The following is a 16,373-nucleotide window of genomic DNA, read 5'->3' on the forward strand; positions in this document are numbered from 1 at the left end:
AATTATCCCTGCTTTCATTTGGGAGTTTGGTGCTAGTTAATGAAGCAGGGCAAACCTCTGGTCTGACGTGTTGGCAGGTTTCATACTCCTTGGGCAGGGTTGTCCCATCTGCATTGGTGAAGAGTCTCCTGGCATGAATAGATATCCTCTCAAAGGGGTAGGTGATTTTTTCCCCCCTTTAATTTCAGTGCCCTATATTTCCTGGCTAATCACTTGTGAACAAAATTTTGGTCTTGAGCTCAAGCAGATCCTTATTTTAATCCTTGAGATATGATGCTTTGAACCTAATCCTTCTGTTAAGCAGAAAGAGAAAGTAGCTCTTTAAAAGAAAGTTTAATAGTAGAACTAGTGGAATGTGTAGGATAAGAAATAGAGGGGATAGTACCTATCTGCTCTCTTGTTGTATATTTTTCTTTGGTTAAATAAGTTACTTTAAGGAACCTCAGCATAACAATTTTTTTTTTTTTAATAGCAACGTTTTTAAAATCTCTGTGTTTTGCTATGTTGAAGATACATTTTAAAATCCATGTTAACCAATACAAAATGAAATCTGAAGGTATGGGTCTTCAGATGGAAAATAATATAGATTAAAATGCATGATTGAAAATATGTAAAAAGCCTTGTATTCCAAGTATTATTTTGAATCTGCCAAAAGTATTGGAGAGATTTAATTTCTCTGCCTGCTCAATACTGAGTTTAGGGGAATGGATACAGACAGCAAAAATATGTCGATGGCTCCATTAACAAAGTGACAGAGTTAACGACCACTTCCCGTGGATGGCTGGTTACCTGAGTTTTGCAGGGAACTTGATGCCGTATCATGGAATGTCCTATTGAGAATTGACAGACTGAAGCACAGAGGGAGAGTATGAGCATTTTGCCGCATGTTTCCATGCTTATGAGAGATAAGGAAGCACTTAGTTTTCCCAGGTTCTTTATGGTATTCTAATAACCATTTAAGAGCAGAAAAAGGAAATATTGCCAAACTCTATAGTTTTGTGTCATCCCAGTTGATGAAAGAGCCCTCCATGAAAACTGAAGCTATATAGATTTTTTACTGTGCTGGTGAAAAAAATACAGCAAAATATGTTCTTAGAATTTTGATTACACAAGCTAACAACAAATGCCAGGGAAATCAGTGCTCATAGAAAGTAAACTCCCGAGAAGGAGGCAGGACAGTTTACACAGGGATAGGGAGGTTTGTAGGAGAAGAAAAGTTTTCTCCTCTCTCCTTGTAAAAGATGGATGGTTTCTGTCTTACTTTGTGTTTTCTTGTTATAAAGTACACGGATTTGTATCCCTTCCTTCTGGTTTTTGTTTGTTTCTTACATTGGCTTTTCTCTTTCTTAAGTTCTTCCTGGCATACTATATATGTAATTTATAAAAATGTTCTATTTTAGTATGTTGGTAGTTAATAATGTTTTGGAGAAAAAGAAGGGGACTATTCTAAGCCTTTAGAAAACTCTTGTGGTATTCTTTAGTTGACAATGGGCTGTTTCTTTACCTGCTTAAAGCAGAGGAATATGACAAAGGGGCCCTTTATCACATGATGACTAATTTTAGTTCTGGCAGGAGGCTATCTGTAGGTTAACAGGTTACAGTGTGGATTTCATTTACTCTTCTGATATCCCTTGATATAAAAGCTATATTGTTAGACAGTCACAGAACTTTAGAGCCAGAAGGGGCCTGACAGGGTACCTTGTGCAACTACTTCTTTGCACCAGAATGATTATATATAAAATTAATGCCTCTCAAATGTGGTTTTCTGTTGATACTCAAGTCATGGTGTCAGAGAGTAAAATGAATTCCTAAAACAAGCATCACCTTGGGGTAGAAAGACAGCCTGTATAGAAAGATCATCAAAAGCTTCTTGGCTTCCTTCTTGCTTCCTGGAACCCCCCACAAACATCTCCTCCTTTCTGTAGGACAAAGCCAAACATGAATTTCTGTCTCAAAATACTTCCTCTTATCTACTTCCTCCCATTTCCAAATATTTCTTCAAAAATTAAAGGGAGAACTAAGACTTACAATAGGCTGGGAGACCCACCCTGGGAATTGTGTCTCTCTCCCCTTTTCTTGTTACAAAAGGTTTGCTGCTTGATTCTTCTCTTTTTTTTATTGTGAGTAATTTCTAAAGACATTATTTATTCTAAATTGAAGTATAATTGATTTACAACTTTTCAGGTATACAGCAAAGTGATTCAGTTATACATATATCTATTCTGAGATTCTTTTCCATTGTAGATTATTATAATATGTCGAATATAGTTCTCTGTGCTATATAGTGGGTCCTTGTTGGTTATGTATTTTATATATAGAAATGTGTATTTGTTAATTCCATCTCCTAATTTATCTCTCCCCTACTCTTTCTCCCTTTGGTACTCATAAGTTTGTTTTCTGTGTCTGTGAGTCTATTTCTGTTTTGTAAATAATTTCATTTTCAACATTTATTTTTAGATGTTTCTGCATTGAGGAAGCAGGCCTAGTTTTTCTTTTATTCTAGTCTTTCTTCTTTGTGCACCTCTGTAGTTTATAGACAGATTGTTTTCTGTTCATTTGACAAACACATCTGTGAGTCAGTATAGCAAAGATTAGGACCATGAAGCTAAGCGGGGAGTAGCCCTGCCTTCATATAGTTCAGAATCTGAAAGGAATGACCTCAGCATGGAGGAATTAAGGGGGGAAAAAGACAGACAGCATGTGCAAAGACTCAGGGGCATCAAATGGAGGTGTGGCACACGTGGAACTGAAAGGCTAATGTGTGACCCAGGTGTCAGTAGGGGCCAGATCAAAGTGCCTTGAATGGCATCCTAAAGTTTTTGAAGTTTTTTTCTCTTATGCATTGCGAATACATGTAAGAATTTTAGCAGGGAAGAAGCTTAAGCAGTTTTAGGTTTTAAAGAGATTACCTTGGTAGTAAAGAGGAATATGTATTAGGAAGATGTGAGATCTGTTCATTTTTCAAGACCCTGTTCCTGAGGTCACTGCCCTCTGATATATTTTATGACATGTCCTTACCTATCCATCATCAGTTCAGTTCAGTTCAGTCACTCAGTCATGTCCGACTCTTTACGACCCCATGAATCGCAGCACGCCAGGCCTCCCTGTCCATCACCAACTCCAGGAGTTCACTCAGACTCACGTCCATCGAGTCTGTGATGCCACACAGCCATCTCATCCTCGGTCGTCCCCTTCTCCTCCTGCCCCCAATCCCTCCCAGCATCTGAGTCTTTTCTAATGAGTCAGCTCTTCGCATGAGGTGGCCAAAGTACTGGAGTTTCAGCTTTAGCATCATTCCTTCCAAAGAAATCCCAGGGCTGATCTCCTTCAGAATGGACTGGTTGGATCTCCTTGCAGTCCAAGGAACTCTCAAGAGTCTTCTCTAACACTACAGTTCAAAAACATCAATTCTTCGGTGCTCAGCCTTCTTCACAGTCCAACTCTCACATCCATACATGACCACAGGAAAAACCATAGCCTTGACTAGATGGACCTTAGTCAGCAAAGTAATGTCTCTGCTTTTCAATATGCTATCTAGGTTGGTCATAGCTTTTCTTCCAAGGAGTAAGCGTCTTTTAATTTCATGGCTGCAAATAGGAAGAACCAATTATTTCCTCTTGATATACACTCACTTATAACTTCTATCCTGGAAGGCATGGCAACCCACTCTAGTGTTCTTGCCTGGAAAATCCCCATGGACAGACGAGCCTGGCGGGCTACAAAGAGTCAGACACGACTGAGCAGCTGAGCACAGCACAGCACATAGCTCTTTATCATAGTGTGCATTTAAAAAAAAATTGTGCATTTTGGTCTTAGCAACCTCTGAACTTCTAGAATCTGTAGAGTGTATAATCTTCTTTTTGAAACAATATTTTAAGGGTCAATAATGAAAATTAAATGGAAACTTAATACATATTATGGAGAACTCATTATGTTCCAAACATTAGTAACTGGAATACAGAAGGTACTCCATAAACCTTATTGATTCTCATTTAATTGATGCTTACGTGAATGACCTTCAAAAATATCTTTCACAGTTGAGATGATCCAAGCACATCAGATAACTGAGTTCATCCCCTTCCACTTCTACCCACTGCCCGCCTACCCGAAGAAAGTTAGTACTCAGTAACAAACATTTAACAGGTTATTATTTATTTATCTTGTATATTTAACAAACATTTTATTGGACTTCCACCAGGTTATCAGTAGAACACTAGAATTTCCTTTGTTTAGCAATGAAAATCCAAGCTAAATATATTTAAAGCTGGCTTCTTTCTAAAGCATCAGTTAGTGTATGGACATCAGTGAGAGTAATAATTATTTACAATTTCAGTTAGAAAAAAATGTGTAGGGATTTTAAGGATTTTTAAGTTTCTGAAGAAGGTTGTGAATAGATTGGTAAATGATGGGGGAGGAGGGAGATTAGGGGGATGTAAAGTTCCCAGAAATCTTTAATTGAGTGAAATGTCATTTGGCTTTGCCTGATTATGAGATTGCTTCATAACCACTCAAGAGGCAGGGTGTCTTAATGGGTGGCCCATGTAGAGAACTCATGTTTTAATAGTTGCCATGTAACTTTGGACAAGTCATTTAGATCACTTAAGTATCCCAGGATTTTCCACAAAATTGAGTCATTAGAGAAACTTGGTTACTTCTTAGGTGAGGCTTAGATAGTAGAAGAACATGAAAGATTGGCTGCTTTTTAAAAAGGAGTGTATACAAGGATTGAAGGAAAGTTAGTAAGGGTCATGTGTAGATGAGAACCTCTTAGTCCTGACATCTTTAATTTGGGGGAAGGGAAATTGATTGTTTAAAAAGCATTAATTTAGAAATGGCTTCATAAACTGTTCTTTTTCCTAGAAGAAATACATTGTGTTTAATTCACACTTTTAAGACACAAAGATTGAGTAGTAGGAGTTTTATATGTAATACAAAATATATTTCAGTCCTACATTCTGTCAAGTCAGAAAGAGACAAAGAAGTGTAAGAGATATAGATTGAGATCAAGGAAGAGAAAACAAAATGTGAAAGGAATGATGGGACTGGTTTGGGTCCGCTGCCTGCAAGAGCCCTTTCCCTCTCTTTCTTCACGGCATCAGTCTCTCAAGACTCAGGGTGCTGGTCAGTTCACAGTTCCCATTCTCACCGCCCTCCTTCTTCAAAGACTTCGGTCTTCCAGAAGGTAATTTTCACTCCTGACTTTTGAGCACGACAGCTCCCTGAGAGCCTCGAAATGGCAGCAGTGCCTTCCTCCCTTTTGGGGAGAGTGGGACCAAGGTATTTACAGAGGAATTCAAGAGGCACACACTTGCCCATCTTCAGTTAATTCAACACAGACAATTTTAGATGCTTACACTGGGATGGACAGATTTAGTCATATCCCTTTTCTCCCTTTCTTCCTGAAAGTCCATTAAAAAATGTTAGTCATTTTTTGAATGTGTCCTTTTTATGTTTAATAATATCTTTTACATAATTAATTGTGTAAGAGGTGTCTGACCCACTTAATGCTTATGTAATAAAATCTTAGCAGTGATTCTGTAAATTAGGTAGTATTATAGTTAAAGATGAAGACCCTACGAGTTAAGTAATAAGATCACACTGCTACTGAGGGACAGAGCTGGGATTCACTATAATACGTGAAGTGTGGGTACACACACACTCGCACACACAACTTGAACAAATGTTGGAAGCGGTTAAAGAAAACCTTTGGGTATAGAGTAATTTGACCTAGGTGGTGGATTGGAAGGGTTTTAGATGTGGTCTGAGTAATTCTTTCTCTGAAGTTAACCACAATAACAGTTCATTTTTGGTTTCTCTGCCAACTGCAACTCCCTAGTTACTTCCTTTTCCAGCAGTTGGAATTAAGTGACCACCGATATGAGGTGACATAAGAGTTAAGAATAGATTAGAGTTAGAATTTACTGTTGGAGAAGTAAGTGTTCTCCTGCTCACTCCTTGAGGGGGCCTCTTCTGTGTTTTGGGGATCCCACTTATGCTATTTTACTTCATGAGAAGGCACAGACTTTGGAATATGAGGGAAAAATCTGTCATTGTGTGTCAGTAAATGCCAGGTTATTTTAGAAAGTGGCATTGTTAAGAGCAAGTATACGATTCAAATTTAGGGTCTACTTCAGCTTTCCCTCAAATGTTTGTGGGTTTTTTTAGAAATTTCATTTTTTTTTTTCAGTTGAGGAAACTGTTGTCTGCAGTTGCTGCAAATGGGGGAAAAGGGTAATATACAGCAGAAAGAAATAGAGTTTTCCAAAGGGCTATTGTGGTAACAGGGTGTGTCATTGTTCTAATGGAATACTTTCTTAGGAATGGAAGAGACCTTAATTCTTTACTGGTCCAAACTTCAGCAACAAGATGTTGGGAAAGAATGTTGTACTCTGTTTTGAAACTGGTTTAACTAAACCTGCTGAGGCTCACCTGGAGTGCACAGCTCCTGTATCCTGCAGATGGACAGCCTTAATCTGCCTCCCATTGTGTTGTCCCGAAGATGGCATTAACCTCCTTGAGGGATGAATACCTAGACTTTCATAAATGTGAAGAGTCTACTTTTCCATAAATGTGAAGTAGCTTTATTAAACATAAAACATGGGGAGTCCCTGGTCAGTGGGTTCACCATGTAGGTAGAAACTTCTCAAAATGTTAGTCACTTGAGAAATTAAGCTGGAATGTAGTATCAATTCTGAGGGACATTTGTCAGAGCAACTCGAGGCAGAAATAGCTGAGGCTATAGCAAAATCGTGTAATTTATCTTTTTTTTTTTTTTAAATGTAGCTATCATACTTCATGCCTGGAAAGTAGCCAATATTGTGCCATCTTTTATGGGCAGAAAGAAGGAGAAAGATTGATCTCCTAAGTTAGAAGTCACTGAGTCTTGCCTTAAAACCAGAAAAACTAATAGAATTCATGGGAGATGAGACAAACCTTTTGAAGAGAATCTTATTTTCTTTGATTGTCTGGAGATGACTCTAGCCAGAACTCAGACTGCAGGAGTAGTCCTTAACTGGTTTCGTTTCCATTTGGAAAAATTAGAGATAAATTGGAAGATAATGTGGGAATCATTAAATATATTTACGAAGATTTTATAAAAAGTGTTCTAGGGCAAAAAAAAAAAAAGGAGGGAGAAGAAAAAGAAAAAAAGCAAGGATATGGGAAGAAGGGGAACAGTTCTGATTTCAGCATTAAATCTAGTTAGCAGGCATGAGGTAAAGGGCAGAAATAAATAACCAAGTTTTATACGAAAGAAAGTCAAAAGAATGTCCTTGCATTTAATAGTAGAAGCAGCAATTGCAGTATGTTAATAACTTCAATGGAAGAGCAGAGTAGCCCTGCTGAAAAACACCAGCATAAGATGTTTCTGCTTAAATAAGACTGGATCCCTGTCTTAGGTGTAATGGCCAGGTTTGGGGAAAGAGACTTTTGTCTGTGGCCACCTGTCACATTTGTTGAAATTCACTATCAAGTTCAAAATTGCCTTTCCTAGGCAAGCAAAGAAAGCTTGCTGAATCTGAGCCATCTAGCCCAGTGCATTCACAGCCGTGAACAGCACATTGAGGAGGACACAAAAGAAGTAGACAGAATCTCTGCCTCTGCTTAGGAGCATGCAATTTAGTTGGGGAGACAAAACTAAATGCTAGAACCAATAAAAGAAGATTACAAAGCAACTTCCAAGTAAGTGTATAATAATATGGCACGAATGACACAGATAAGTGCAGAGGGGACGTAGAGGAAAGAGGAGTGAGCCAAACACAACAGTGTCAGATTAGTTAGGAAGGCATGTTTCCTAACAGTACTGTAGCTGCCATGTTCCTTTCTGTATCATTGATGAGGAATAACATGCGATAGGAAATTCAGATGTTCCGCATTGATCTCTTTCTCCTTATCTGCTGAGTCTGTCTGTCTATCACAGATGGAAATTAAATTGATCCAACAATTTACTCTCCACAAAGCCATGTTGGTTTCTACCTAGTAATTTATGCTTTTCTTGGTGTTTGCAAATCGATTGCTATTATGGGATGCAGTCAAATCTGGGCCTGGATCCAGTAGGTTGGGGGATTATTGAAGTGGATATGTATGTATGCACGTGAAATCCTGGAAAAATGGACGCTAGTTTCTGTGTATTTTTACTCATTGGATAAAACACTTTCAGGTTTTTTAAAAAAGCATGTTTAACTGCAGTCAAATTGCGTTTTTAGGAAATGTGTCTGATTTGTTTCATATTGCTCCTGACAGGCCCAGCCTTCAAATCCCCTTCAGTGGCATTGTCGCCAGACCTTTTGTTTTAAAAAAGCCTTTCCCTACCCCATGAATATTATAGATCTCTACATTTTTTTTCCTCTTGACAAAGAAATATATATATATATACATATACGTATCTACAGATTTTCATGTAGTTTAATAAATAAAATATTGCTGCTGACAGGCTTAGGAAAATATACTTTATTTAAACACTTGACTTCATTGTTCTACCTTAAAATTTTTTTTTAAGTCCTTCTGAGGATTGTGAAATTCTTTCAAAACAAATTAAAAAGAAAACATTTTCTGTGATTTCTTTACAGATTCTGGACAATCAGGAAGTCCAAGCCACAATGATCCTGCCAAGAATCCTCCAGGTAAATATGTGTTCCAGGACGTTTGCAATCTGACATTGTTGGAGAACAAAGGTACCACTGTATAGATAAACACCCCTTAATTGGTCAGCTGCCTATTTTGTTCTGGAGGGCAGGTATGATCGGGACAAGATGTGATTCTATTCAGACTCTTCACAGTGGCAAATACCTCCACACTGGCGTCATCAGTATGTACCTAATCACTAATGTTTTACTTTTTGTTGGTGTTTCTTTGAAAATGAATATGCGTGTATTTTATAGTTAGTTGTGTACCCTTCAGGTGCTAAAATGCACTGCTGTTTGAAAAGCCAAAAAAGCCTTCTTTCTTTTAAAATGCACAAGAAAAAGTAAAAATTTTCATACTCTTATTATAATTTATCAAATCTCATTACTTTAAAAGGTAGGCTCTGATGGTAGATGATGATGTCTTCATGAGGAATTTTTGCAAATAAGTTTTATTCCATAAGGTTCTTAATAGAATTCCCAGAATCAGGAAATAATGAAAATCAGGCTTTTCCTTCCATGTAATGTAAGCCCAATACTCTCTTGGTTTTCAGAAGTTGTTTCAGATCTAAAACTGGCTTTTATAAGAAATCATACTGTCTTTATGATTTTGTTTTTCCTAAGTTTGAAGACATAGAATTTTGATGTTGATTTAAGAGTAGTATCTTTTCTGATGAAGTAAAAACTAGTGCAAAGAATTTCTAAAATTTTAATCTTATAAGATTTTTAATTGTACCTCTGACTTTAGTAAAAGAATGCTCTAAGAATAACGTAACGAAAACAAAAGCAAAAAAAAAAAAAAAATCAAATCAATCACATATACCCTCCACGTCCCAAAAGGATCTCATGTGTCTTTTCATTGAAAATAAACCCCAGATTTATAAAAGGTAATGATAAAAGTTTCCACAGGTCGACCCAGTTTTAGGTCCTTAATTGCTTGATCTTTCTATAATAATACTTTGCTAATGTGAGGTTGAAATACCTGAAAAATCCTCAAAACTACAAGAAAATGTGTCAGAACAGTCTTGCTTTAAAATGATATTAGAAAGATATAACAAGTAAATACATAAGTAAAGATGCAAAGTCAATACATTTTTTCTTCCTGAAAGACTGAAGGCAGGATTCTTCCTTGCCTATATTTTGTTCTTTATTTTTATCTTAGGAAAAATTTTTTCACCAACATATTAACTTCTATATTGTATAGGATCATATTATATGACAAAAGTAGGATATCCTTCAAAGATAAAAAATCTCTAGTTATAGATTAAAATTACACTAAGTTAATTTTTCTTTACTTTCATCAAAATCACTTAATATGACTACAAATTGCTAACAAAACATTCAAAAACTGAAAGGATTTAAATGTAATTTCCAGTTAAATTGATTACTTTATTTTCTGTGTGGATGAAACCACAAAGGTGAATTATTTAGAATATACTAAACTTTGTCAGAAATTTTCTAAAGTTGAGAAAACTTATCAGCTTGCAGTGTCTTCAACTTTATTAAAATTTCTTCTTTTTAATTGACTAACATTTCCTCTGTGTAGCATGATAACCAAAAGTGAATTGTATCCCAACATTTTTTAAAACCATCGTTACTCATTTTACAAGGAACTGGGAAGGAGGGAAACCTTTACTAGAAAAAGAGTTGATAAGTATTGTAAGTCAGACTAAACAAAGGATATGTTCTTTGCATTTGAATGATAGCTTCGATTGAAATTAATAAAGCTGTTATTGTTTGAAATGCATTTCTGAACATGTACAGAAAGAATCATGCTCGCTTAAAAATGTTCTGTGCTTGAGCTGAATGAATAATCTCAGAATAGTTATGCAATGACAGAATTTGATTTTTCAGTATTTGTTGAGAAGCTTGCTTAAATTCTTCCTTTACTACATTTAATGTAACAGTTATTAATGTATCTGTTTCCATATAATATGACTAACAGAAACAATCAAGATGAAACATCTCTATTTTTTTTTCCTATTAAATTTTCCTTAGAAATCAACCTTTTGAGAACTATGTCTTAAGACTGGAATGTTGTAGTAAATGCATACTATGATTAGTTGAATACTGTGTACATGTAAATTGTACATTGGTTACCAGTTTTTTCAGAGATAAAATATAATAAAACATATAAAATATCAAAATTAAGTGGAGTAAAATTAGAATTTTCTTTGATGATTCAGAAGCAGTCCGTCATTTTTACTTGCTTTGTGTATCATTATATTTTGGTCTAATAGTAGAGATTATGAAGGAATTCTGTTTGATAAAAGCAAGAGTTTGTTCTGTAATACCTTGAAATAAATCAAGCCATTAGGAATATTAAATAGTTTCTAATTGGAAATGTGAAAAAATCATAACTTATTAAGATTATTGTTTTGCAGTCAATAGGGATAAATTATTATTATAAGCTCTTTTCATAAATATAAGCCTGTTTGGTATTTTTAGAGCATAATTTATCTCTAGGAGCCTCTGTTCAGCTGCTTTCTGGCGTTGGCTGAAGTGTGAAATCTCCGAAGTTCACATTTAGTATAAGAAGAAGGGTCCATATCTTTATGGACAAATTCAATTTACTACCATATGCAATGAAACAGTCAGATCACTTTGCTGTTTGTATTGTTGTAACAAAGAGAAAGTAAACTTTTGAAAAAGATTGCCTTGAGTGGGAGCACTGTCTTGTCACTGCTAGTTTTCCACTGGGAATGAGCAACCTCTGGACATTGCCACCTTCTTCTTTCTATGTTTATTGCATAACAACTTGGGAAGAGACAAAAATTCAAGATCTTTTCAAGGCAATATCTCTTTGAAATCTGTTTCCCTCTGTTGATATGAAGGTGGAAATCACATCCAATCCTGCTATAAGTACAGGTGCATGAGTCTCCCACAAATGGGGCATCCCTCTGGCTTGGATTTTCTCCAGCATCAGACATGAATGTCTGACATGGAGACACTTACTTGATGATTCAGAAGAACTTCTGAAACGTGACCCTGAAGCTCTTTATACTGTAGTATGGAGTCTACAGATAACCTTTTAGTTTTTAAAACTAAAACTAGTGTTTAGTGTTGCCTTCTTCAGATTTGTATTTAGTAAGCAAACTAGTCACAGGTATTTGAACAAAAGCTATACATTTTGGGGGAGGAGGAATATTTGTTACTTACTATTTTTAAATGCATTTAAATAGTTTTTTATTGAGAAAAAATAGAGATGTTTTATCTTGATTGTTTCTGTTTCTTTTTAAATAATAAAATAATATTTTTTATTATTTAAAAGTACAAATAATATGTTATTTAATGTTATTTATGTCAAATAATTTGTCACCTTATATCCTTTCTGGATAAAAATGGAACTAAAGAAATACTCAATAGTCTTAGTAGTATTTCCTTTTTTTTTTTTTTGTATTTCTTTATACTATTAATATTTTGTGATTTAATGTTTTGTGTTTATCCTTTGTTACATAGTGGAGATGGGCACCATAATCTTTTCTGGAATAAGGTGCCCCAAAAGTCTGACTTTGTCCAAGGACATGACAGTATTATTTTGGTTAAGAAACAGTAGACTACTTCATTTCTTGTATGAGTCACATTTTTCTTATTTATTTTGGGGTCAAAGGTTATATGTTTATATCTAGATGCTTCTTTTTGAACAGTAAATTAATCCCTTCTAAGCAATAGAACTGCAAGAGTCCTGTCTCAACTATAGGAAACAACTGTTGTGGACCAAAAGAGAATAAACCCTTAAGTAAGGAACTTAGACACAGACCTAACTTTATTTTGAACGATTAAAACCCCCACTTTCACTTTGAGAAGGTGTGTGATTGGATTATATTCTTTTGAAATGAACTTTGATGGGCTATATTATTTTGTGTCTCTATATTCCCTGGGCTATGAACTTTTAGAGTTCCCAATCTCAGTCTCTTGCCCAGTCCTGGGGTAGTTGCTTTCCAAGAAAAACAAGACAATCTCAAAGTTGGATTTTGCCCCTCAGTCAGCTAGAAGTGGATGCCTCATTTTGGAGTTCAGGAAGAGTGTAGGTTTGTGGGGAGTTGTCTCTTGGAAATATAACAAGGAAACATTGAATCCTAGGACACTTTTTGCAAATTCTGTACTGAGAGCTTATGAATCATTCTAAGTATCACTAACCAGAGCTTTCTTACCTAGAATGATATGGACTTATCCTGCTTTTCTTTTCTGCAAAATTTGTCAGATGCTTGTATTGTTTTCTGAGGTGCTTTTGCATGTAGTTTGGCAAAATCTCTGGCAACTATTAAGATCATATATTGGGTAAATGTCAAATAGTTTGTCATTTTATATCCTTTCTGGAATAAAAATGGAACTAAATAAATAATTGAATAAGTTAAATAAAGTGTATCTATTAACTAGCAATGTGCTTATCTTGCATTTAAGACAGTATTTTATGTTTATATAAATTCTATATTTGAGAGATCATTCAGTATTTGCCTTTTTCTAACATATTTCATTTTAGCATAATGCCCTTACGTCCATCCATGTTGTCCCAAATGGCAGGAGTTTGTTCTTTTTATGGCTGAATAATATGCTATTCTATGTGTGTACCACATACATATCACAATTTCTTTATTCATTTACCCATCAATGGACACTTCGGTTGTTTTTGTATCTTGTCTATTGTAAATAACGCTGCAATGAACATGGGAGTGTGTGGTTTTTTAATTTGTGTTTTCATTTTCTCAGACGTAGCATCAGTGGATCATATCATAGTTCTGTTTTTAATTTTTTAAGTGACTTCCATTCTCTTTTCCTTAGTGGCTGCCCCAATTTACATTCCCACCCTTTTCTCCATATCCTCTCCAACACTTGTCTTCTCTTTTTAATAAGAGCCCTTCTAACAAGTTCAAGGTGATATCTCATTGTGGTTTTGCTTTGCACTTCCCTGGTAACTAATGATATAGAGCATATTTTTATGTATCTGTGTATATCTCCTTTGGAAAACATCTATTGAGGATTTTTGCCCATTTTAAATCAGCTTTTTTGATTCTTTTGCTATTGAGTTGTATGATGTCTTTATGTATTTTAGATATTATACCCTTATCTGATATATTCTTTATAAATACTTTTCCCCACTCAGTAGGTTGCTTTTCATTCTGTTGATGGTTTCCTTTGTTTTGCAGAGCTTTTTAGTTTGATGTCGTCCCATTTGTTTATTCTTCTTTTCTTGTTGTTGCTTTTGGTGTCAGATTTTAAAATCACTACCAGGGTCAACATCAAGGAGTTTACTGTGTTTATTCTAGAAGTCTTATGGTTTCAGGTTTTACATTCAGAACTTTCATCCATTGAGTTAATTTTTGAGTACAATCAGATAGTGGTCTAGTTTCATTCTTTAGCATCTGGCTGTCCAAATTTTCCAGTACTGTTTATTAGAGAGACTGTCCTTTACCCATTGTATATTCTTGGCTCCTCTGTTAAAAATTCAGTTCTGTTCAGTTCAGTAGCTCAGTCGTGTCCGACTCTTTGTGACCCCATGGACTGCAGCACGCCAGGCCTCTCTGTCCATCACCAGCTCCCGGAGTTTACTCAAACTCATATCCATTGAGTTGGTGATGCCATCTAACCATATCATCCTCTTTCATCCCCTTCTCCCACCTTCAATCTTTCTGAGCTTTAGAGTCTTTTCAAATGAGTTAGTCCTCTGCATCAGGTGGCCAAAGTATTGGAGTTTGAGCTTCAGCATCAGTCCTTCCAATGAATATTCAAGACTCATTTCCTTTAGGATTGACTGGTTTGATCTCCTTTAGTCCAAAAGACTCTCAAGAATCTTTTCCAACACCACAGTTCAAAAGCATCAGTTCTTCAGTGCTCAGCTTTCTTTATGGTCCAACTCTCACATCCATATGTGACTACTGGAGAAACCATAGCTTTGACTAGATGGACGTTTGTTGGCAGAGTAATGTCTCTGCTTTTTAATATGCTGTCTAGGTTGGTGATAACTTTTCTTCCAAGAAGCAAACATCTTTTAATTTCATGGCTGTAGTCACCATTTGCAGTGATTTTGGAGACCCCAAAATAAAATCTGTCACTGTTTCCATTGCTTCCCCATCTATTTGCTATGAAATGATGGGACCGGATGCTTACTCCTTGGAAGGAAAGTTATGACCAACCTAGATAGCATATTGAAAAGCAGAGATATTACTTTGCCGACGAAGGTCCATCTAGACAAGGCTATGGTTTTACCAGTGGTCATGTATGGATGTGAGAGTTGGACTGTGAAGAAGGCTGAGCACCGAAGAATTGATGCTTTTGAACTCTGGTGTTGGAGAAGACTCTTGAGAGTCCCTTGGACTGCAAGGAGACCTAACCAGTCCATCCTAAAGGAGACCAGTCCTGGGTGTTCATTGGAAGGACTGATGCTGAAGCTGAAACTCCAATACTTTGGCCATCTCATGTGAGTGTTGACTCACTGGAAAAGACCCTGATGATGGGAGGGATTGGGAGCAGGAGGAGAAGGGGACGACAGAGGATGAGATGGCTGGATGGCGTCACTGACTCAATGGACATGAGTTTGACTAAACTCCGGGAGTAGGTGATAGACAGGGAGGCCTGGTGTACCGTGATTCATGGGGTCGCAAGGAGTCAGACACGACTGAGCAACTGAACTGAACTGAACTGATAGGACCGGATGCCATGATCTTAGTTTTCTGAATGTTGAGCTTTAAGCCAAGTTTGTCACTCTCTTTCACTTTCGTCAAGAGGCTCTTTAGTTCTTCTTCATTTTCTGCCATAAGGGTGGTGTCATCTGCATATCTGAGGTTATTGATATTTCTCCCAGCAGTCTTGATTCCAGCTTGTGCTTCATCCAGCCCAGCGTTTCTCATGATGTACTCTGCATAGAAGTTAAATAAGCAGGGTGACAATATACAGCCTTGATGCACTCCTTTTCCTATTTGGAACCAGTCTGTTGTTCCATGTCCAGTTCTAACTGTTGCTTCCTGACCTGCATACAGATTTCTCAGGTGTCAAATCAGGTGGTCCAGTATTCCCATCTCTTTCAGAATTTTCCACAGTTTATTGTGATCCACACAGGCTTTGCATAGTCAATAAAGCAGAAGTAGATATTTTTCTGGAACTCTCTCGCATTTTTGATGATCTGACGGATGCTGGCAATTTGAACTCTGGTTCCACTGCCTTTCCTAAATCCAGCTTGAACATCTGGAAATTCACGGCTCTGGAAAACACGGTTCATGTATTGCTGAAGCCTGGCTTGGAGAATTTTGAGCATTACTTTACTAGTGTGTGAGATGAGTGCAATTGTGCAGTAATTTGAGCCTTCTTTGGCATTGCCTTTCTTTGGGATTGGAATGAAAACTGACCTTTTCCAGTCCTGTGGCCACTGCTGAGTTTTCCAAATTTGCTGGCATATTGAGTGCAGCACTTTCACAGCATCATCTTTCAGGATTTGAAATAGCTCAACTGAAATTCCATCATCTCCACTAGCTTTGTTTGTAGTGGTGCTTTCTAAGGCCCTCTTGACTTCACATTCCAGGATGTCTGGCTCTAGGTGAGTGATCACACCATCGTGATTATCTTGGTCATGAAGATCTTTTTTGTACAGTTCTGTGTATTCTTGCCACCTCATCTTAATATCTTCTGCTTCTGTTAGGTCCATACCATTTCTGTCCTTTTTGAGCCCATCTTTGCATGAAATGTTCCCTTGGTATCTCTAATTTTCTTGACGAGATCTCTAGTCTTTCCTATTCTGTTGTTTTCCTCTATTTCTTT

General features: G+C 36.6%; 1 protein-coding gene across 10 annotated transcripts in view; it reads left to right on the top strand.

The window, feature by feature from the left end:
- LOC120863714 (nuclear factor 1 B-type) overlaps positions 1-16,373 on the top strand; it is a 257,146-nt gene that overhangs the window by 133,742 nt on the left and 107,031 nt on the right. For all 10 annotated transcript variants that reach the window (XM_040240261.1, XM_040240310.1, XM_040240232.1 and 7 more), the window contains exon 3: positions 8,568-8,621. In XM_040240261.1, the coding sequence (XP_040096195.1) occupies positions 8,568-8,621 (54 nt within the window). The remainder of the gene's footprint in view (positions 1-8,567; positions 8,622-16,373) is intronic.

The sequence above is a fragment of the Oryx dammah genome, unplaced genomic scaffold (genome assembly GCF_014754425.2).
Source record: "Oryx dammah isolate SB20612 unplaced genomic scaffold, SCBI_Odam_1.1 HiC_scaffold_1, whole genome shotgun sequence".
Classification (NCBI taxonomy): Eukaryota; Metazoa; Chordata; class Mammalia; order Artiodactyla; family Bovidae; genus Oryx; species Oryx dammah.